The sequence below is a fragment of the Thalia democratica genome, chromosome 1 (genome assembly GCF_965202585.1).
Source record: "Thalia democratica chromosome 1, ktThaDemo2.hap1.1, whole genome shotgun sequence".
Taxonomy (NCBI): Eukaryota; Metazoa; Chordata; class Thaliacea; order Salpida; family Salpidae; genus Thalia; species Thalia democratica.
In genome coordinates this window covers 46,264,547-46,289,546 of record NC_139165.1, presented here as the reverse complement: position 1 = coordinate 46,289,546, position 25,000 = coordinate 46,264,547, and the positions used below count along the sequence as shown (strand labels likewise).

General features: G+C 28.9%; 1 protein-coding gene across 1 annotated transcript in view; it reads right to left on the bottom strand.

The window, feature by feature from the left end:
• Positions 1-17,816, bottom strand: part of LOC145845755 (heat shock cognate 71 kDa protein-like) — a 29,466-nt gene extending 11,650 nt beyond the window's left edge. The window contains exons 1-8 of the mRNA XM_082952824.1: positions 17,742-17,816; positions 17,485-17,614; positions 12,027-12,145; positions 10,376-10,739; positions 9,666-10,145; positions 3,275-3,429; positions 2,894-3,092; positions 2,383-2,730 (exon numbers count right to left, since the gene is read on the bottom strand). Coding sequence (XP_082808950.1) covers positions 2,383-2,730; positions 2,894-3,092; positions 3,275-3,429; positions 9,666-10,145; positions 10,376-10,739; positions 12,027-12,145; positions 17,485-17,614; positions 17,742-17,816 — 1,870 coding nt within the window. The remainder of the gene's footprint in view (positions 1-2,382; positions 2,731-2,893; positions 3,093-3,274; positions 3,430-9,665; positions 10,146-10,375; positions 10,740-12,026; positions 12,146-17,484; positions 17,615-17,741) is intronic.
• Between the last annotated feature and the right edge of the window lie 7,184 nt (positions 17,817-25,000).

The following is a 25,000-nucleotide window of genomic DNA, read 5'->3' as shown; positions in this document are numbered from 1 at the left end:
TATTTGTTAATCTTAGCTACTAGATACATTTTACAGCTCAACAAAATTCAAAGTAGTTTTCGAGATACAAGGGGTCAAAGCCGGTCAGCTCAATAGCTTCCTTACAGAAGGTGCAAACTAAAAAGGCGAAAAAAAAACATTTTATTAAAAACCTATCTCCTCCTACAGTTTTTAAGTAATCTTATTAAAATTTTCAGTCTACTTTTTACTAAATTTTAAATAACTTAAGTGTAGGAAATTTTTTTATGTTGAGAAAAAGTCCCCTTTTTTCAAAAAAAGGTGTTTTTTTTAAATTTTACACCTAAAATTTGTTAATTTCAACTATTTGAAATTCCAACACTCAAAAGCTTTTAAACTATGTAAAGAATTTTTTTTTAATTTGAGGTACATAGCTTAAAAAACCTAGTAAGAAATAAATTTCTAGTTGAATGCTTAATTCCGCGTTTTTAGCTTGCGCCTTCCATTAGGTCCCTATGGAACTCTCCGGCTTTGACCGCTTATATCTCAAAAACTACTTTGAATTTTGTAAAGCTATAAAAAGCATCTAGTATCTAAAATAGTATTCTATTAAATAAGATCAACTTGTAAAAAAAAGTGTTTAACCCCCCTGTAGCCTTAATTGTAAACATTACTTTAAATGTTCAACCTTGTGGCTAGCTGTTCTACTGATTATTAGCTTAAAGTATTTATTTTTTGGTTTTTCAAAACCTCATTCTGACTCAAGAAAGTTTATAATCACTCAGGTTAGTTTTTTGAATCAAAGAGTGGCAACCCTGATATTAGCTAAAATTAGGTGATATTCTGGTTGCGAAAAATCATGGAAAGTTTATTAGTTTAGCAAAAAAGATATTTTAGTGTTTATTATTGTTCTTTTAATTTGAAGTTTTTTTACTGTTCTTTCAATTTTAAGTTTTTCTTTTGTTCTTTCAATTTTAATTAAATTTAAATGTAAATATTGTTCAAAAAATTAGCAAACATACCAGCTACTATTTTTAACTGTTAATCTAAACTAGACCTTAATTACATATCATAAACTTTCTTATTATTTAATTATTTTACCAGCACATTAATATTTTTTAGTCTAAATTTTTTTTAAACTTTAAGTTTTCAAAATTCAAAAGTATATAGTTAGATATAAGACATAATAAACAAACTTCACACAATTATACTTAGTTAAAAGTTAGTTATATTAAATTCGCAATCGCACATAGTAGTTTTTATACTACTTACATTACAAATAACTTAGAGTATTATGAATCCGGTTCCGGATCCGGCCGGATTTTAGTTTGAAAAAATATCTGGGTCCGGTTCCGGATCCGGTACATCACTATAAAAAACTGCTTGTTTTTGTAGGGTAGTTGTTCAATATTTTAATAGAAAAGTTTTGCAGTTTTATAAAGGATATTTTATTAATTTATATCAGGTGAAGGCATTAGAAATTAAATAATTTTGTAGATTTCTAGAAAAATTTTGCAATTTTAGTCTGACTTTAAAAGATTTTTAATTAAACTTTTTACATTCGAAGGCTTTGGAATTTAAGGAATTTCGTAAATTTAAACTGACAAAACCTGACTTTTTTTTTAACTTTGTCAAATTTCTTGACATTTTTTCAAAAATTCCCATTTTTTCCTGACTTTTGTCATTTTTTTAAGTTTTTCCTGACTTTTCCTGACCTTGTGGCAAACTTGCTTATGTTCTTGGTTAGTAACTTATTTTAAACACGAATCTAAAATATTCATCTATACTATTCAAAAACCATTTGACATAGTGTCACACAAAAGATTTTTAAAACTTTTAACTCAGTATTGGTTACATGAAAGCTTAAAGATTTTGCTCAATAAGTTATTAAATAGTAGATTACAAAGAGTACTCATGAATGATACGCTACCAGATCATTTTATGATTTACAATGGAGTACCACAAAGTGATGTAATTGTTCTTTTTTTTTAAATGTGTCTTAATGATATCTAATACAGCATTTTAAGTGAAATACGTCTGCTTGCAGATGATGCAGAAATTTTTAATAAGTTAACATTTCATTACAATTGATTTTATAGATAATAATTACATAAGGCTATAAACTGGAAAGCTTCATTTAAATCCTTACAAATATGATATTCTAACCATTAAACCGAACCTTTTAATCAATAACACTAAGATAACAACTGTCTTTGATAACAACTTTCCTGGGTCTATCATTGCACAATAAACAATATTTGTTGAATATCGTAAGCAAAATTTTCAATAATATGGTTCTGAACCAAGTGTACTCATAAAGTAATCAATTTTTTAAACTTTATCCAAGAATATTCCTAATAATTTACAGTGTTACCAAAAAACTACAAAAAAATTTTAGAAGATATGTATAGACAATTCTAGTACCTTCAATAAAGTATGGCATTCCACCGCCAGCTGCTTCATCGTGGCACAACTTGATCATGATCGGGTTGGCAACTCCCTCCAGCTCCTTCTTCTGGTGCTCGTACTCATCCTTTTCGGCGGTCTGGTTGTTGTCGAGCCACTCCAACACTTCCTTGGCCTTGTTCACAACGGCGTTCTTGTCCTCGTCGCTGATCTCGTCCTTATCGTCTTCGACGGACTGTTTGACATTCAGGGCGTACAACTCGAGCTCGTTCTTGGCCTGCACGCGCTCTCTCTGTTTGTCGTCCTCGGCCTTGTACTTCTCGCCGTCGTTGATCATCTTTTCGATGTCCTCCTTGCTGAGACGACCTGGAGAAAGACAAACTTTTACCATACTTAACTTTTAATATAAATGAATTATATTTATTGGTCATAAGGTTAAATCATATTTGTTTGTAATAAGTTATGTTTTTCAGGAGAACGAAAGTTGAACTTTAATTAATACATAAAAATTTTGCTTCACCCAAACTACCTTTTTCGTAGGTGATAATGATCTTGTTTTCTTTTCCTGTCGAAATGTTGCAAGCGGTGACATTCAAGATTGCGTTTGCGTCAATGTCGAAGGTGACTTTGATCTGTGGAACACCGCGGGGTGCTGGTGCAATTCCGCTGAGCTCGAATTTACCTAACAACTTATTGTCCTTAGCCATGGCACGTTCACCTTCATAAACCTGGATTAAGAAAAAAAACAAGTTAATTGAAATTATGAAAGTTTAAAAGAATTTTAGCAATTTATTTCTCATTACCATATTGGAAATTGTCAACAACAACATGTTTCTGAACCCTTTGCATCCATGATAGTAATATATTTTAAGACTTTACTATTAATAAAAATATTTATTCAAAAAATCACTTGAATAAGGACTCCAGTTTGGTTTTCGACGTAGGTAGTAAATATCCTTGATATTTTAGTCGGTACACAGTTGTTCTTGTAGATCAAAGTGTTCATGACACCTCCGGCGGTCTCAATACCGAGAGAGAGCGGTGTGGGGTCCAAAAAAGGTACATCTTGACTTTCTTCATTCTCATAAATAAATGTTTCATCAGTGTGGATTTCCTTTTTGATAATTAATTTTAACAATAACTAATAAAGAACACTTTGTTGATACCTAATATGATTTTTTTCTATATAAAATATCTTTTTTTTTTTAATTTTTAATATACATTAAAATTTTTGTTTAAAAAAACAAATATAAATTACACGATAAAGTTGGCAGCTATCACACAAAAAATTTAGGTTATGATCTACGTCTAGGACAATCCTCGAATTTCTTCCTTTGCACTCCTTACAAGTGGTATATTTTTCTATGAACAAAACAAGAAAAAAAAGAATTTTTTAAAATTCATATAAGTTACTTAAGAAAAGTTAAACTAAAATACAGATAAATAATACAATTTATATTAACTAATATTAGTCAAATCCAAACTTAAATCCTCAAATTACCAAAACCACCAAAACAAAAAGAAACCAACACGAACAAGAAAAACAACTTACTTCAACCCACCCTACTGCCAGTCAGTAGGATCCAATATAGCTAAAGCTTTGCTGCAACTAATAGATAAACATTTTAAAGAATCTCACAAATTAAACAAAATGTTAATAGAAATAACTGTAAAATTCCATATTGCTGCATGAGCATTATTAAGAAATTAATCTAAAAACATAATTGAAAATACCTAAACACAAAAAACTTAAAAAAAAAAGAAAAACTTTGCAACTGTCGAACAAAATATAAATTTCTTTTAAATAACAAATGCTTAGTTGAAAATGTCATATATAAAGCATCAATAAGATCAGAAAACAGTACAAAAAACTATTTGGGATCAACGGGTTGAACTTTTAAAAAAAAGATGTTACAACCATATCAGTAATTTTAAAAACTACAAAAAAAACGGCACAGAAATATCGAAATACATCTGGAAATTTAAAAATAACAACATTGATTATAAAATAGACTTGGAAATAATCCACCATATTGGCAAAGCCAAAAAGCCACAAAGTATTTGCAGTACTTGCATACTAGAAAAGGTCGCGATTACCAAAACCAACTGAAGGGATAATTTAAATAAACGGTACGAACTCTTTTATTCCTGCCCGCACTTACAAAAAATCCACTTCAAAACTTAAGTCGTAAGTTGTTTGTAATATAGGTTTTATGCATGCTCTTAAAAAGTTTCAATGTAGCTACTTTTTTCTTAAAAATATTTTTTTTATAAAAACCATTCAAGAAAAAATTCAAATTTTCATAGCTAACACAAGTATTAAACTACTCAACTTTCGGATAGTTACGTCACAATAAAATTTAGCTACATTAAAATACTGCTAATTACTTATTTTTTTAAGCAATGTTTATTTTGAAAACTAACCAGAAGAAAAAAGAAGCCTACATAAAGGTTCTTATTATTATTTTTATTTCGATTTTCAAACTTAACTAAAAATTAAACTTTACCATAAATTCAATCATATTTTTTTTTTTAAGTAAAAGTTTGAAGTAAAACTCTGTTTTTACTCAATTGTTTAATAACTATGTACTTTCTATGACTGTTACATATCTTTTTAGATTTATTTATTTAAGCACTGACGAGGTCTTTGACCAAAACTTAATTTTCATAATACAGTTTAAAAGAATATATTTATTAATTAATTTTAGTTCAGTTCATATTAGCACTTACTTAAGTACTTCCTTGTGATTCGCTGAATATCATCTATTTCGTATCTTCCATGGAGACCAAGCGATCCGCACAAGAACACACCTGTAGTGTTCATCGTTTTTGTAAGGTATGTCAATATTTCCGAACTTCCTAGGGCCTTAAGAATTGTTTCAAAGCCATTGAAGAAAGTTTGGATGGTTGTATTTGTTTCCAACTCTTCAACACAGATACTCGATTTGATACTAACTTCTGTTTAAGAAAGAAAAAATATTTTAAACCCCCATTTCTCCTGTCTTTTTTTATTTTTTTAGTTTTCCTGATTTCCTGACCATGTTGCAACCCTGTTAATATCCTCTGTTTTGAATATTTAGGTATAGATGTGATTAATAAAAAGACTAAACTAAGATTTTTGTATATCTACTTTCCTCCACTGGCTGCAAAATGCGCCCCAACTGTTAAAAATGTAATTAAACTGATTAAGTTGTTTTTGCCGAATAGCTATTTTTTTGTTCTTGGAGATTTCAATCTGCCAACATAAATTGGAAAAGTCCTAGTACAAACTTTAATCCCATAAATTGTTTCTTGATTTCTGCACAGATAATTTTTTAACTCGTAAAGTAATTGAAAAACCTACAAATAAAAATAGAAACATACTCGATCTATTAATTTGCAACCATTTTGGTTTAGACAAAATAACATCCCTATAAACTAATTTCCCATTAACAACCACGTGTGACAACAACTTGATCTCATTTAACATTAAAACTGGAAGTAAAAAAATACTTAATTCTTAAGTAGTTTCGTATAATTTTTAGAAGGATGATTTTAAAAATATTAACAAATACTTGTAAAACATTGATTGGACTTTATTATTCAATAAATAAAAAAAGCTCCAACACTTTTATGACCAAATTATCGACTTAATTCAAACTTCATTTAAACTCTTTATTCCACCTTATCCTAAAAATAACAATTGCAAAAAATACCTATCTAACATTAAAAAATTATTAAAAAAAAACTTATTCTTTACAAAAAAATAAGAAAAATAAATCATTCTCCGAAGATTATAAAAGTAAATCAAAAGAATATGAATTAGCTCTTAAAAATTACAATTTATAATATGAAAAAAACTTCTGCACTAACCCAAATTTAAAAAAGTTTTATAGCTACGTTTAATCTAAAGTTAAATTAAATACTTCATTGCCTACCCTATTTGATGACCATAAAGACAAAACAGTAAATTCAGATTTTGAAAGAGCCTCACTTTTCAATAAAAATTTTCAAAATGTATTTAAACAAGATCAAAACCATCAAAGTTTCAAACAACCCCAAAAAATGCAGTAAAATAAAAAGTTTTTTTATAAGTTATAAAGACATTAACGCATCGACTAAGCACTCAAAAAATAAAATCATCAGAACGCCAGAAAAAACTCAACTTTATCTTATTAAGCATTCTATTCTATCATTAGTTTTTCCTTTATTATTAATTTTTAATTGCTCACTAGCATTATCAGAAGTACCAAAACAATAGAAAACATCTTATGTAATTCCAGTATATAAAAAAGGTAACAAACACGACGCAGCAAGATATAGACCAATATCCTTAACAAGTACGTTTTCCCGAATTTTTGAACGCATTATTTCTTAAAAAATATTTAATCACCTCTTCGACTTTAATTTATTAACACCAAAACAATTTGGCTTTGTTCCCCACCGATCATCAGGAATTCAACTATTGACATGTTTATATACATGGTTAATAACTACTTGAACAATGAATCAGTCACAGTGGTCTATGCTGACATCAAAAAAGCTTTTGACTCTGTGTCACACAATAAATTTTAAAAAAATTTGACTTAATATGGTTTTGTTGATAACTTAGTGAATTGGTTAAACGAATTTTTAAATAATAGGTCACAAAGTGTACTCATTAACAACACATTATCAGATCCTCTGAAAATTCACAGTGGAGTACCACAAGGTGGATTCATTGGTCTTCTTCTTTTTTTTTTTGAAATACATCAACGATATTATTTTAAATACTCACATTTAAAGCGAAATAAGTCTATTTGCAGATGACGCAAAAGTAAGCAAGTCAGAAACTTCTTTACAATTAACACTAGATAATATTTACGAATGGCTAAAAACAAGAAAACTTGATTTAAATACAAAAAAATACCAAGTTCTATCTATCAATAAAAATAAAGCCTTCTCTATAAGCCTTTTAATTAATAAAACTAAAATACCAGCAGTAAAATTTTTTAAATACTTAGGAATATATATATCTGAAAATCTAAAATGGACTAAATATGTAAAATATTTATATAAAATTGCTCAAAATTCATCTTATCAAATACAAAAGTTTTAAGACCAGTTCTGCTAGTATTCTTACTAAGTTACTTAAAATCTACGTTCGCCCTAAACTCGAATACAATACCCCAATATGGTCCCCCTATTTAAAAAAAGATTTTATTATTATTGAGTCTGTGCAGAAAAACTTTACCCGTTTTGTTTGTAACAGATGCAACATTTCAAATACCTCATACAAAGATAGATTGGTAAAGCTCGGATTGGAGTCTCTAAAAAATAGAAGATGGCAGTTTGATTTGATGACACTTTTTTTAAATGTTAATGGTAAATATAAAGAATTTTTCAATCAGTTTTTTTGTTTTTTCTCTGACCAATTATAATTTTAGAGGAAATGATAAAAAATAAAATGCAAATATAATTTCAATAACAGTCAGTGGCAAAATTCTTTTTTCTACAGAACAACAAAAATGTGGAACAAGTTAGCACAGGATGTGGTTTCGTGTGGAAGGGTGGAACATTTTCGATTAAAACTACAAAAACTAGATTTAAATATTATAAACACCAGTAAATACAGTGATTATCAATTGAAAATTCATTTAATGAAGGCTTGAAGTAAATTTTACTTTCTTATTTTAAAGTAATAGTATCTTTAAGAATAATTTTTCTTCCCTACGCCTTTCCCCTACATATTATAAATTGTTATATATAATTTTTGTAAGTGTGTAATCTTTTATAGTCAACACATAAGTTTTTATATGGAGATTTTTTTGTTTTGTTTTTTGTGCATACTAAGTTGTATTTGATCATACAAGACTATTTGTTTGTAATTTTTTACTATGTTATGTTTAGTTTTTTATCTTTCATTGAATGTAATTTGTTTGTTTCTTTTTTCATGTGTATTGTTTAAGCAGCTCAGGTTTTAAAACTTTAATAATATTAATAAAACTCACTAAAAAGTTCATTCATCAGATCTTCTAATTCTTTTAACTTTAGTCTTCTGTTGATTATTAAGTCTGGGCCACAGCAAAGTCCATTGGATGCCAATTTATCAAGAACAATTCCACAAATTTTCCAATACGGCAGGGAAATTTTTGTTTTCAAATTTTCAAAGTTTTTTATTTTTGTTATAAATTCACTACGATGAATTTCATAGTGCCAACATGTCATCTGGCTAAGAATATCATTGTAGTGATTCAATCCAAAGTGTTTATAATTTTCAACCCTTTGTTGTAAGGATTGAATCTGTTCCTTCACTATGACGCAATCTTTAATGTAGAGGATGCCTGCTTCATCGTGGCACAACTTGGTCATGATCGGGTTGGCAACTCCCTCCAGCTCCTTCTTCTGGTGCTCGTACTCATCCTTTTCGGCGGTCTGGTTGTTGTCGAGCCACTCCAACACTTCCTTGGCCTTGTTCACAACGGCGTTCTTGTCCTCGTCGCTGATCTCGTCCTTATCGTCTTCGACGGACTGTTTGACATTCAGGGCGTACAACTCGAGCTCGTTCTTGGCCTGCACGCGCTCTCTCTGTTTGTCGTCCTCGGCCTTGTACTTCTCGCCGTCGTTGATCATCTTTTCGATGTCCTCCTTGCTGAGACGACCTGGAGAAAGACAAACTTTTACCATACTTAACTTTAATATAAATGAATTATATTTATTAGTCATAAGGTTAAATCATATTTGTTTGTAATAAGTTATGTTTTTCAGGAGAACGAAAGTTAAACTTCGATTAATACATTAAAAAAAACATCAAATATTAGTTTAAACCACCTTTGTAGGATACGTTGTACAATCCAATTCTTATCCTGTTCGTATTTTCTGATGCTAATTCGCGGGTTGTGATTATAAGGTCACCTATTGCACTAAAGTCGAAGATTATTTCGATCTGTGCTCTTGTGCCAGGGGTTGTTTCTAGTCCAAAACACCTGAACGAGCACAATAAGTTATTGTCCTTGGCCATGGCACGTTCACCTTCAAAAACCTAGAAAAATTTGGTTGAAAATAAATGGTTATTTAGACTAAAATTTCAATACTTAATAACAATAAAATATTTTAACTCGGCACTTTTAATGGTAGTTATTAAATTTTAAAATTAATTTAATCGAAACTTTATAATAAATATGTCACCTTTAGTTGCACTCCTTTTTGATTGTCCAAAAAACTTTTGCAAATTGTTGAATTTTTACATGGTATGGAGGAACTTCGCTTTATGATGGTTTTCATTAAACCTCCAGCAGTTTCAATTCCAAGTGAGAGCGGAGCGACGTGCAATGGAGGTATACCCTGCACTTCCTCGCTGGTGTCTCCGCTGAGGATGGCGGCCTGGACAGCAGCACCGTAGGCAACGGCCTCGTCGGGGTTGATGGACTTGTTGAGCTCCATGTCGTTAAAGAATTCTTTCAATAGCTTCTGGATCTTCGGGATGCGGGTGGAGCCTCCAACAAGTACAATATCGTCTATCTCGTTCTTTTTAATTTTAGCTTTATCCAATGCCTGCTTGACTGGGTCAAGAGTGGCTCGGAAGAGGTCTCGGCAGAGTTCTTCAAAACGAGCGCGAGTGATGTTGGTTTTGAAGTTCACTCCCTCGTAGAGAGATTCAATCTCGATTCTGGCCTGGGCGGACGAGGAAATTGCTCTCTTGGCCTGTTCGCAGGCGGTGCGAAGACGAAGAAGAGCCCTCTTGTTGGAGGTGATGTCCTTGTTGTTTCGGCGTTTGAACTCCTGGATGAAGTGGTCGACGAGCCTGTTGTCGAAATCTTCACCTGGTTTTATGAATAATTTTGGTTAAATTACATAAGGAAGTTTAAAAAGGTATAGATTTCTTAAGCTACAGTTATAATGGGAATTGTTAACAAAACTTTTGTTTTGCATCCATGTTAATAATCATACTTTAACTCAAAACAAAGTTTAAAGTTTAATAATTAATTGAAGTATATATTCATAATTAGTATGTTATACTTATAATACAAAACAAATATATTCAGTTACTTACCTCCAAGATGTTTATTTCCAGCAGTATACTTATCTTCAAAAATACCATCTTTAATTGATAAGATGGTAACATTTAAGGAGCCTCCACCCAGATTGAAGATGAGCATGTTTTCTCTGTCATTGTATGTCTTTTTACAACATGCTGCAATAGCTGCTGCCTGATTACCGTGTAATACTTGTTTGACATTCAATCCGCATTCTTTTCCGCATAAAGAAATCCCTTCGCGCTGGTGGTTATTATAGTAATCAGGGACAGTGACGACTGCGTCGGTCACGGTCTTACCTAAGTAAGCATCGGCGGTCTGCTTCATCTTGAGAAGAATCTTTGAGCTAAGCTCTAGAGGGAAGAATTTTTTTTCCGCATTCTGTAGAGAAAACAATTTAGAATAACAAGATATTTAATTAACATTTTAAAATGTTTGAATTTTTCTTGCGCAGAAAGATATTTTGGTGTAAAGATATAATGAAAATATTGATTTTTTCATGATACTTCACTATAGATATACATACAGTCACGTCTCGCGAATCTAAACACATTGTGTTCACAGCAAAAGTGCGTAACTAATCGAGAAAACGTAACTAAACGAGAGGTAGCAGCTATACCTACTATATTGGCTGTTTTATTATATTTGATTTAAAAATACTATTTTGTAAATTTGTCAATTGCTTTAGACTTTTTTTTTTTTTGTTTTTTGCAGTGTGAGGTCACGACTTGGTCAAGTTTATAATACTTGAATCAATTGTGTATGTTATTCCTAAAGGGTAAATTTAAAAATATTTTAACTTCTGATTTTTTTGTTTAGAGTATATATATACTTACTATTAAAGGTTTTATAAAAAGTTCTGGTCGATAGTGCTCGACAAACTAAATTTGAGCTAATTTTCTAATAGCTTAAAACATTTTTCTAAAATGCATAAATTAACAACTACAGCGTATTATTTCAAATTCAGCAAACTGTACAATAAACTGTATTATTACTACGTCACAATTATTATAAAAATTTTCAAAATCTAAATTTCTGTTTACTATTATAATAAACTGTAGCTTACTGAGGAGTACATGAAACTTTATATTTCATATATGAAACAGCTGTATAAATTATAGTTTTTATATAGTTAGATAAATATATACTTACTATCTTTTATTTTACTAATGCATAGTTAATTGTTTTGTGCTTATAAAATAAGATAATCACTTAAAATATAAAATCGATTTAACAAAATATCAGTTTTATTGTTAAGTGCGTCGATTAAAACTAATTTTAACAAATACTTGAACCATAAAGTTATGTATACAAGCTAAAATTTTCTTCAAAAATTGCATACCTTATATGAAACTCTTAAGTTGTGGTTTTTAGAAAACTTTTGCTGATTTTGCATCAAAACTACAATAATAAAGTTTTTTCTGTATTTTTGAGAATTCTAAAATGCGTAACTAAACGAGAGTGTGTAACAAACAAGTGCGTAGATTCGCGAGAGGTGACTTTACATAAGTTGAAAAGCTATATGAGCTAAAATGATCTATACTAAATAGCTTAATTACTAAAAATTTATTTACCAATTGTTACTCAACTAACACTGTTTTACCTTTAAGGACCTTCAGATTTTAAAGTAAAACTAAAAAAAGGAGATATACATAAAACCTTACTTACTTTGTGTCTCACTTGAACTTTAGGATTTGAATTGGCATTCACCACCTTGAATGTCCATTGTTTCATGTCAGCTTGAACATCAAGGTCACTGAATTTGCGACCGACTAAACGATTGGTACCTAGAATGTTAAAATTGTGTAACTACCAAGTCTTATATTTAAACAGTTAAAAGTATATATTAATTTCAGTAGGTGATATATATTTTCACATATTGTTTCTCAAAGTAAACAATATTTATATATTGAAAACAACGCTCAAATCTATCTACGACACAGTCAACATTTGTTTGTGATTTTTCTACGCATCATCAAGTAATTAAAATAATCAAATGATTGTTTATAAAATTTTACTTACTTTTAATGCACATAAAATTTTAAACACTTTCAGGTTCAAAACTCTTTGTCAATAAGCTTTTAGAACTAAAACACATTTCTGCAACTTAACTAAAATTAGAGAAAAAAATTATTCTGAAGTAGTAAATCAAAACTTGATTTACTAAAGTAGTAAAGAATTAATTTATTAAAAGGTAGAAGGTTTTTAGTATGATATATTAATTATTTTGTATGTAAAAGGAAATTTAAACAAATGAAATCGAAAGTAAAAGTTTTTTCGATATAGACCTTAAAATAAAAACTATTTTTAGTAAGCAACTATTTGATGTAAATTGTTGTAAATAAACATTTGTTCTTATCGATGAAATACAGGTAAAAAACCTTTCTAAAACAAAACTTTAAAAAAGTTTAAATTCCTATCTTAATAAGAAACTGTTCGTTACAAACTTCTTATCTTAAAGTAATAGTATTTTCGATGAATATTAAATATATTTTTTGAAACAAAATTCAAAATAAAATAAGCTTAAACATTTTAACAAAAAATATTTTTTGTAAACTGTTAGATATAAAGAGAAAATATCAAATAAACAAATGATAAAAATCTTTAATTGTAACAAAATTAATTTAATTTTTTTTTAACACATTTCAAAAGAAACAGCACTTTATATCAAACTTAAAGAACTAAACATATTTTTGCAACAAACTATTAAAACAAATGTAATACTACAATCAAATTTCAAAAAAGGTAGAGCAAGACTTACTTCTAATTAAACAAAAAAACTTAAAGACTAAAATACAACAAGTTGTTATTAAGAACTATGAATCGCAATTCAAAAAGAAAACAAACTACCAGAAGGTACAGCAGGTAAATTAAGTTATGCACATTTACAAAACAAACATAAGAAAAGCTATAAAATTTAACTTTTTATTCAACAAACAAAAAATTCAAATCATTAACTTCAATATAAAATTAAACAAGCAGCTAAAAACCAAAAAAGTTAGGAAAGATATAAATATCTAAAAGAAAAATCAAATAAATTTTAAATAAAGTATTTTAGAACAAACAATATCAATAAGGGTTAAAAATCATAGAAAAATAACCAATAAGTGTTAAGTTTTACTAACACATGGTTTAAACTTTGTACCTACTGTTTAGTGGTATACAAATCTAAAAGATAATGACTGGTTAAGACTTATGGTTAATATTGATGGCAAACATCTTAAACAGTAATGATAACGAAACAACTTCAAAGAGCAGATTAATTAACCAACAAAATTAAAAACACAATTGACCTTTAAATGTCTTAGTTGACAATAAAATTTCAATCCAAAACTTAGAACTGCATTATATGATTTTAATAGAAACGTGCAAAATATCTAAATCAGGGATTCCCAAAGTGGTCAATTTTAGTAAGTCGGGAGAAATAACTATATAAGCGATTTTAAATTTTGGGCAGTCATAAAATTTAGAAACTTTCACTAGATATTCTTAAGTATCAGATGAAGAGCAAAAAAAGTCTTAGGTGTTTTTAAATAGAAGTTTTTTGAGTAGTCTTGTTGGAGGGAGCAATAGCATTTTTTATTTTTTTACGGGGGCAATTTGAAAAATATTAAGAAACCCTGATCTAAATAGTGAATGGTAAATCAGACAAAGACGGAAAGCTGATTGTTTTAAATTATGATGGTTATAAAATTATAATAAATCACAAACTTGAAACATTTAGATATCGCTGGATTAAACTCCAATAACAAATAAATTTTAATTAAAAAGACACTTTATGATTAATTTACACAAACTCAATTGCATAGATGAGAATATTCTAGAACACACAGTCGTGATAACAGTTAAAAACGGAATCTACACTGAACCAATACGAGGGATATGGTTGGTTATATATACGCGGGCCTGGCGATTACTGACTAAAACGCGTTATTATAATGATATCCCTGGATAGTTATACTGTAATGCTATTGGCATTTTCGCAGTCGAAAGTAGCTTTCTTTCTTTTCTCTCAAAGTATTTACCTTAAAAGAGCTCGAGTTACGCTCGAATGGCTGGTTAGTCGTTTGCTTTAGTCGCGTAAGCTTGAGTTGCTTGGAGTTGTGTTGCGCTAACAGCCGCCGTGATGTATTTATGATATGTTTTTTTATGGAGCTATGTATTTCCGACTGTTTTAGTACAGTTGTTGGATTTTTGTCGTATTATTATTCATTTTAAATACATAGCTGTTTGTTCTGATACTCGATTTCTTTATGCTAGTAGTTTAAGCATTCCAACAATCTTACTACTTAGTTAAGCTAAGTTTAAATACTAGTATAAGTTTAATTTGCGTTTGACAAATCGTCTTAGCTAAATAACTCAGCCAAGTCAATTCTAAACATTAACTTAAGTAACCGTCACCGATATTGTTATAAGCGCGTTAAGTCAGTTAAGAGCCAGGCCCACGTATAACTGAGTAACAACATTGTGTGACCGGTTCATGGTGACACCGGCACTGCGCACGCAACCGTAATTAAGTCCGTAACGTTCTTTTTAATTTCTACGTTTTGTAGATAGTGACCGAAAATTAGTTGATCATTTTATTAAGACTTTAAAGTTAGGATACATCAGAGTCTGATAAGTTATTATGGACATAGATTATTCTAGGTCTAGTAGCAGCCAATTTGTTATTGACTGGAATGAATTTAAAACAGATAAATATAAGCTATTTATTTCTGATTTACCCGCGTATCGTCCTCTCAAAACAGTAGCCTACAGATAACTTAATTGTAAGTACTACAAATTATTGCAAACTCTAGATACAGACATCTACCAACTGGTATATGAGAAGAGCGCGTAGCTAACTGCTTAATGGCTATCGAACGGGGACGTGACCAAGCCTTCCTAGCAGGCTCGAGAGATTTCCATTGGAAAGGATATAGGCGAATAAGAGTAGTCGAATCAGCCCACAGACATCTCAAAAATATTATAGAATACTGTAACAAAATTATGATTTTAATCTTAAAATTGATTTGTAAAGAGCTGAGATTAACAAAGACAAAGTAGGCACGATGTACTTGAGAAAACACAGTACGAGTCAGGGTTCGTGCGCGATTTTTTTTTTTCATTTAGCCTGACTGAGACCAATTTAGCCTGACACTTTTTCAAAGTAAGGAAAATCCCCTTTAGAAGTCAATTTAAGTATTGGGGGGTCTTGATTAGTACTTTTATAGTTACTGACTTCAACCAGTTTTATCTCAAAAATATTTTTAGCTATAAAAATCTGCAAAAAGCAACTCATAGCTTAGTTACCACTCAATAAAATAAGACAAATTGTGAAAAGGGTGATTTACCCCCGTATGCCCTTAACATAACAAAATCAGTGATAAGTCTTAAAATAGTTGTTATATCTAATCTATTACCAGTGTAAAAATTTAAAATTACTAATACAATTGTTCAATTTAAATAACACTAATTGGAAACATTATAACCAGAAGATTTATAATAAAACGACGTGCATTGTCGTGGTTTATTAAAATTTAAAATGAAACGCTTACATGAGTATTAAAATAAGTAAAAAACGTTTTTACTAGTATTTTGACTAATACTTAAAAGTGATACATAAATATAAATCCTAAACTCTAAATAAATACAGTGATTGTTGATGTCATATCAGATATAAAAAGCTTAAACTTAAATAAAAAATCTTTAACGTTTGTTCTTGTAAAGAAAAATGAGTTGTACCTAAAATTTGTACTCCCACAAAACTTAGTACTTATATCTTAAAGCTAAGTTTTAGTGTTATGTATATCTCTAATAACTTTAAACAAACAGTAAAATATATGAATAAACTGCTAAGAGTTTTAATTTAAAAAGTATTTGGTATAAAGCCTTTAAATTATAAATTCATATCTCAATGTGATCTTAAAAAGACTTCTCAATTTTTTTTAATCAAAAATTTTCAAGCATTTAAACTGAGAAAAACTGATATTCTCAAATTTTTAAATAAAAAACTGATTTAGCCTGACGTTTTTAAACTTATTTCAAAAAAACTGATTTGGTCTGACTTAGCCTGACGCGCACGAACCCTGCGAGTTTAAGGTATGGTTCGAGTATCTAGTTTTAAGCAATACACAGTACTATGACGTATTAAGGGAAACCTTTAGGGAGCTTGAAATAATAGAGAGTGTCTTGAAATTCCTCTCCTCATTAAGTCTTATCGAAGAATTCTCGCATATGGAAGTTGCAATTAACGCATTCAAAAATTTTTGTAGGTACAACTGCATCGACAAGCTAAACCATAGTACGATAATCAAATTCGTCTTATTTTCTAATATATTACCTTCTAAAGAGATGTGTATATTTTTTAGTATAATTACAATTGAGTACAGAAATCCAAGTATCTTAAAGTTATTTTGACGTGACACCGATAGAAGAATTCGTGAGAAGTGTAGGCGCGAAACAGATAAAAAAATACGCGAATTAGAAGTCGAATTAGCCGCACTCGAATGCAAGCACACTGTCAGAATAGCTGGTAGAAAAGCAAAACGCAATCACGCAATACCAAGTTATGATGTCACAAGTACGGCGCATAAAAATCAGAATTCGGTTAGTTTTGGTCGTAAACAAAACAGCAAGCGAGATGCCGCTACCGCAGGACAAAACTACTTTAGTCAAACAAAAAACACATACGTCTATTGTGGAAATTGACAAGAGTTCTTCTTCAGTTAGATCGACAAGACTACAAACAGAAGCACAAGATCAGAGACTCACGTGAGGCCAGGAGAAGGATCAGAGGATGCCGTAGGGCCAATAGATGGATCAGAGACTGAGGTGAGGCCAGGAGACGGATCAGAGACTGACTTGAGGCTAGGAGACGGATCAGAGGATGCCGTAGGACCAACAGACAGATCAGAGACTGACGAGAGGCTAGGAAACTGATCAGAGGATGCCGAAGGTATCAACAGACAGATCACAGACTGAGTTGAGGTCAGGAGACGGATCAGAGGATGTTGTAGGGCCAAAAGACAGATCAGAGACTATCGTAGGGTCAGGAGCCAGTGCACCCTACAATAGTTGCGCACCCTACACCATCATAAGTACATACAATCAGTAAAATAAACCGTAACAACCAAAGAAAACTAACTAAAAACAGTGTTGGTGGGGTCCATTTCAACCTGGATCTTGGCCGCATCACCGTAAAGAACTTCAGGGTATGTGAAGCTAATGAAAGATGGAGTTTTGTAGTGTCCTTGATCATTTTCAACGATGCTAACCTGTGTATTTATAATGAGAGTTGTAAATATACAAGTTAATATTTAACTAGGGAGGGTACTAATAATGATTTTGCAAATCTAACCTCAAAAAACTTAATTTTTTTAGTGTTAAATATAAAATACTCACTTTTCCATGTTGGAATACACCAATGCATGAGTATGATGTACCTAAATCAATTCCTACAGCAGGCGATTTAGACATGTTTTATTTAATTTCTGCCAAATTTTAATTAGATAATTAATAAGCACAATGTCTGAAAACAAGAAGAGCTATCTTGATGAGTATTCATTACAAGTTTTCTCAATAAATTAATTCATTTATCATATAAATTTTCTTTAATAAATTTATTTTCTTAAAGATCTAGTAATTAGGGTAAGTAAGTAAATAAGCAGTAACATAAAACTTTAAATTTTTGTCAAAAAAACATTGTTTAAAGCTTAAGGGTATGGGGGGGGTTAATCACCTTTTTTGAATTTGATCTTATATCATATTGTTTTTACTAAGCTACAAAATGCTTTATACAGTTTTAAAAAATTCAAAATAACTTTTGAGATATAGCCCGTGGAGGCAACAATAGGTTTCTTATGGGAGGCGCAAACTAAATTGGCAAAAAAAGACTATTTCACTAAAAATCTATCTTCTACTACGTTTTTTGAGAAAACTACCTCAAAATTTCAGGAAATGTTCCTTGATATATTTAGAAAATTCTTTTGGAAAGAATTTTAAAAAATAAAAATAAAAACTTTAGATAAAAAATAAACGAAAAAAAAAATTTTTTTGTTTTTTTTTTTTGTTGTAAAATTAAGATTTTTTAATTTTTTTAAATTTAGTTCTGGCAGAACTTTTTAAATATTGCAAGAACAATTCCTGAAAATTTGAGGTATTTATCTCAAAAAACTTAGGAGGAGATAGATTTTTAGTAATTTCTGGTTATTTGCCGTTTTAGTTTGCGCCTCCCATAAGGATCTTATTGTTACCTCCAATTTTGACACGCTGTATCTCAGAAATTATATTGAATTTTTAAAATCTGTAAAAAGCATATTGTAGCTTAGTTAAAACTCTATAAAATAAGATCAAATTTTAAAAAATGTTTTTACCTCCCTCCATGCCCTTAATACTTAAAAGAATTCTTTAATTTTTTTTACTGTATTAAGCATTTTAATGTCTATTGCCTAAAATATACATACATTTAAAAGACAGAGTTGGATTTTATAAGTATAAAAAACCTTAAGCAACAAAAAACTATCCTGAATCATCTAGAATTTTTTTAAAGCCATAAATTCAATCTTTGAATCATAACAAAATACAAAATCAATAAAAATTAGGTTATTCAACAAAACTGGTAAAATACTAACAGCAAGGTTGCCTAATATCTTATTAAATAAAATCAAGGTTTTCTAAAATTTACTAGGCTTTTGAAAGAAAAATAAATAGTGAATTATTAGTATAAAATTAAGGTCATAGGGGAGGTAGCCATGTTTTTTACAAGTTGATCTAATAACTCTTAAATAATAAGAAAGTTTTTTCTAAGCTTCAAGATGTTTTTTATTGTTTAAAAAACCAAATTATTTTTTGAGATATGACCAGTCAAAGTCGAGCCGCATAATAGGTGCCCTATGGGAAGGGAAAACAAAAACAGCAAAAAAATGCTATTTTATTTAAAAGCTATCTCCTCCTACATTTTTCAAGCAACCTTCTTCAAACTTTCACAGTCTAATCTTTATACAATAATATATGCAAGGATTATTCCTTGGGCACAAGAGGTCTCGACAATTTTAGTTTTGGAGACAAAGTTAATTTTTTAAATTTATTTATTTACAAAGGCTACAATGTTTCTCCCCTAAGGGATCTTCATACAATAAAAATAAAAGTTAACGTAAATGTAATCAACAAAAATGTAATTAACAATAACTTTAAAAATCAACACAAATTGTAGTCAAATTCTTTCTTTTTACATAAATTAGGTTTATTTAAATTTAAAGAAAATTAAAAAAAAAGACAAAAAGAGTGTTGCAGTTAAAAATGCAATTAAAAAATCTGCAATAGCAGAACACCTTGTGAATAATCCAAGTTGTAGAAAAAAGTTTACATTACCTAATTTCAGTGTAATGCAAGAATGTTCAAATACATTGGAATTAATTAGACTTGAAACCATTTTAATACATTTAAATAAACCAAGTTTATGTAAAAAGAAAGAATTTGACTACACCTTAGCCTTATTTAGTTAAGACCATTTTGTATTGGTTTTTTAAGTTTTTGTTGATTACATTTTTGTTGATTACATTTACATTTACTAAATCGATTGGTTAACTAATTTGTAAAATTTTTGTATATTTACTTGTTGTGTTTTATTGCATTGTTTCAATTGTAATTTCCCTGAAGAGAATTTGACGAAATATATTGGAAATAAAAAATTGAGTGTTCATTTATTTATTATAAAATATAGTCTGATGTTTAATATACTAAAAAGAGTTACTTTGGACAATTTTTTGAATTTTTTTTTTTTTGATAATTTATTTTTATCAAGATATTAAAATTCATAAATAATGTTTTTTTCTTTTAAAATAAGGAACATTTCCTGAAAATTTAGAGAAGATTGCTTGAAAAATGAAGGAGTAGATAGATTTTTAGTGAATTTTAAAATTTAAGAGTTTTAAATGTTTTATAACTATTTAGAGCAGGGTTTCCCAAAGTGGGCCATGACAGATACTCAGGGGGCCATGATCAGTAAAGGAGCCACCAGGAGGTCCATGAGGTCATAATTTGAAACTTGCCCTAGATATTGTGGAGTTGCTGATGAAAAGCAAAAAAAGAGGTCTTTAGTTTTTATTATGGTAGTTTTTAAGTAATATTGGTACAAGAGGGTCATAGCTTTTCTAATTTATTCAAAGGGGGCCATTTGAAAAAAGTTTGGGAAACTCTGATTTAGAGGTTCTACCTACATTTTTACATATTGATTTTATTTGTAGATTTTTATAAGTTATTAGCATCTATTTAAATCTTAACAAGATTACTAATCATTCAGGAATAAATACTAGCATTAGTTACTATAAAGTAGTCTGAGTTCATCCTGAGATTATTAAACCATTATACCTTTACCTTAGGTTTCTATATATTTATATTCAAACATATTTTTACCTCAAAATAACTCGGAGCATGAATTTTAAGTATACTCTTGCAGACTATATTTAAAACGTTTCTCAAAAGATTTGTAAATCTTAAAAAGTTTTAATCAAAAGAGATTTCTAAATGTTAATTAAAGATAAAAGATCAGCAGAATTGGGAGTGGCAAGTTTATTGCATATCTATAAGCTTATGTTTTTTTAAAGCAGTATAAAAAGATTTGATAAATTTGTTAACTTATGAAGCAAAATCAAATTTCTAAACATAGCAATTTTCATCCAATTTATTTTTTAATGATTTTCAAAAAACTTTTCTTCAGCTGTATCTTCATTAACATCAAATATCAATTCATTTAATCACTTTTATTAACATAAATAAGATTATTGAAAAAGATATATATAGTTGTTTGTACATTTTTTTTACTAAGTTTAATGTCCTTAACACTTTCTAGTTTGGATTCAGCGAGGGCCATTCAACTACCCTAGCTTTATCAGAGTTTGTAGAAAGTACACTGTCCTCTTTTAATAAAGGTAATGCTGTTTGTGCAGTTTTGTTAGACCTGAGTAAGGCATTTCACTGTGTAGACAGAAAAATATTGTTAAACAAATTAGAGTATTATGGAATAAGAGGAAAAATGCTCAAGTTATTAGAATCATACCTATCTGAAAGAAAACAGTTAGTAGATGTTGATGGGTATGTATTGACTCGTAAAAGTAAAGACATGGAGTGCCACAAGGCTCAGTTATGGGTCCATTATTGCTTTTAGTTTATATCAACATTTTACAAAAGAAAACAACTGTAAAAGTCTTGAATTTTGCAGATGACACCCAGTTATACACTACCCTAAAAATAAACACCTATCAACGAGAATATATATATATATAAATTCAGTAAGATATGTATCAAAATGGTTAATCAGCAATAGGCTTAAACTTCATTTTAATAAAACAAGGTACATGCTCTTTCACTCTTGTAAAACAGAAGAATTGAAAAACACAAATTTACACATAAAAAAAGGTAACTTGTCTATATTAAAGGTAGAAAACCATAAGTATCTTAGTGTTAAAATTTATAGTAACCTCAATTGGTCTGATAATATTGAAGCAGTAAAAACCAAGTTATTGGAGACAATAGGTATTTTATACAAAATTAAGTACTTTTCAAATCAAAACTATTTGTATTATATCTTTAACTAACTTCTGATGAGTCATGTAAGTTATGGTCTGTTGTGTTGGGGAAGGGCGAGTAAAACTAAAATTGCTGAGATTGATAAACTTATAAACAGAGCATTAAGGTGCATTCATTTTAAAGGTGGGAAAGAAGGTGTTAACAGTATAAAAATTAAATGTTGAAAATATGTTTAAGTATGAGTTAGGAGTTTTTATACACAAGTTTAAATAAGATACTTTGCTAGTTTTCTTTAAGCCTTACTTTACAAGAGTAAATAAAACTCAACTATTCAACAAGATTTTCAGAGACCAATTATTATATCCCTAGATAAATAGTCATTATGGTTCTTAAACCTTATCCTATCTTGAATGTGAAGAATGGGAGGAAATTTCAAGAAATCTAAAAGATCATAGCTACCTTGGAGCTTTTCAATCTGGACTAAAAATTGTTTTACTTAAAAATCAATCACATAGACATGGTTGCCACTGATCAAGCTGAGAAAAATTTCCTGACTTTTTATTAAAATTTTCCTGACTTTTCTAAATCAAACTTATTCTAAAATACATAATCTAACACTTGAAACTATATAAAGTTTTAAATATAATTTTAATACAGGTTAAAAACAACAGTTTTTTGCTGAATTCTATCATCAAACTTCAAGTACATCACTTAAACCATCTGTGTATGATTGATGTTTGTAATAAACAGCTCTATCAGCAAAATACTTATTTTATTACCTTATAAACACAGCTTGCCTGAAAAAAGACACAATTTTTTTGCATTTCCTAGCATGAATGTATCTAGATAAACTAACGACATATAAGGAACTTTTACAATTAAAACCTTGAACTAATAACGAACTTTCACAAATAAAATCTTAAAACAATAACAATCTTTTACAGTTGAACCTTAAAACAATAAAGAACACAAATTTTTTGAATATATAAACTTTGGAATAATTAAAATATAAAAAAAAATAGATACTGATCTGAAAAAAAAACAATGGTTAGTTTGAGTTTGAAAACCCAATACATAAAGTAATAGTTTTCTGTACAAATAATTCTAATCTAACACCTTAATACAAAAGATAAATTTACTCTTTACCAGTAAAAAGCTATTTATCTAACTAAAAAAGTAAACTTGAGTCAGACTTAGCATATAAGTTGTAAAACAACCTAGAAGTTTTAAATATCTAGTAATAAAAAGTATTTACTTAAAACATGTTTTACTTATCTTTGATTCAATCATTACTAACATTCAATATATAATGTACATGTTACACTGAGTTTCTGTGACTTTTATTGCCTTCAGCGCCGTTAAGTTTTGTTGAATTTTGTTCATTTACTAGCTGATGGTTGATGTTTTTATTTTTGTTCAGAATGGATTACATAAAAACAAAATTAATGTTCTTGCAGTACAAATTGAATAGTTTAGGTGGCCTCATTTACATTGTGACGTAATTATTAGTTGTAAAAATGTATTTTTTAGTTAGTTAACAACCGTAAATTTTGATTTAGTTATCTTTCCTATTAACGTAAGTTGTTTGTTTATATTATATTTTGTTGTGTAATTTAGCTTACTTATTTATTTTAGACTTAATAATTACAAATATCATAAAGTTTTATAACAGTCGGATTTAATGTTAAGTATTTCACCTATTAATAACTATTATCTGTAGAATATATCTTATTTTAATGAAAACATATATACACCTACTTTATTCTATGCTTCTATTCTCTCATTACAGTAATTATTTTTTTACAGAACCCAGTTGAAGTGTGTTGATTCGTTGACACACAGAAACATATGTTGGTAGAATAAAGGAAGATTACTGTATAATTTGTTTTTATTTATATTCCAGTGAAGTTACTTTACTAGGATCTTTTATTAGCAAACAATTAAAACTATATTTTGAACAGTTTTACTTATATAAATTGTTTACTTAGTTTAATAAAATACTACCCAAACTGTTTAATATAGAATACTTAAATTAAAAATCAATTTAAAAAAATATACTTAAGTAACTGTAAAAAAAAAAGACATAAAAAAGTAAACTATATATTTGTTGTATAAAATATTTCCTCTTATTATTTAGTATAAAATTTGTAACAAATAAATATAATCATATTTACTTTAAAAATTTAAGTTACTCTACAAAAAATACAAATAATAAGTAAACTTAATCTTAGCATATACCTCTCTTATAACTTTTTTTATAAATTTAAACAACTTTGAAAAAAATATAAAGAGGTAAAGTATACACATTAAATTGTTACATAAAATATTAAATTAACTGATTAGTTATAAAGAACTCAATTACTTACGTAAACAAAAAACACTTTGATTCTAAAATTATGCTAGATAAACTTTTGTGTATATATCACAGTTTCACTATGGAAAACTCCTTGCTACAATTCATCAATACTAAAAAGCTTATACAAAACTGCTTGTTCAAGTAGGGTACTTGTTCAATATTTTAATAAAAAATTATTGCAGTTTTATAAGGCATATTTTACTGATTTATACTAGATAAAGGCATTGGAAATATTAAACATTTTTGTAAATTTCTAGGAAAATTATGGAATTTTTTCCGACTTTTAATTATTTTTACCATTTGAAGGCTTTGGAAAACAAGGAATTTTGTAAATTTAAACTGACAAAACCTGACTTTTTTTTATTTTATCAAATTTCCTGACTTTTCCTTAATTTTTTTCAAAACCTCCTATTTTTTCCTGACTTTTGTCATTTTTTTTTATTTTTCCTGACTTTTCCTGATTTCCTGACTTTTCCTGACCGAGTGGCAACCCTGCATAGAAGTCGAACTTAATTTTCTCTATATTTTTTAATAATTAAGTTAAATTTTTGGTATTGGTATATATGTAATCCATTTTTGGGCTGATTGGTGGTGGTTTGACTGGGTGTGGGCCAAGATGACTTGGTTTTTGTTTTTTAAGTTTAGGATTTAGTGTTACTTTTTTGTCTCCATTGAATATATGGCTAAAAATAGGTTTATTTAGTTTCAATTTTACATAACTAAACTCAATTATCAATTAATGAGTTAGATGAATAGATTTGTTTTTATTTTTATAAAG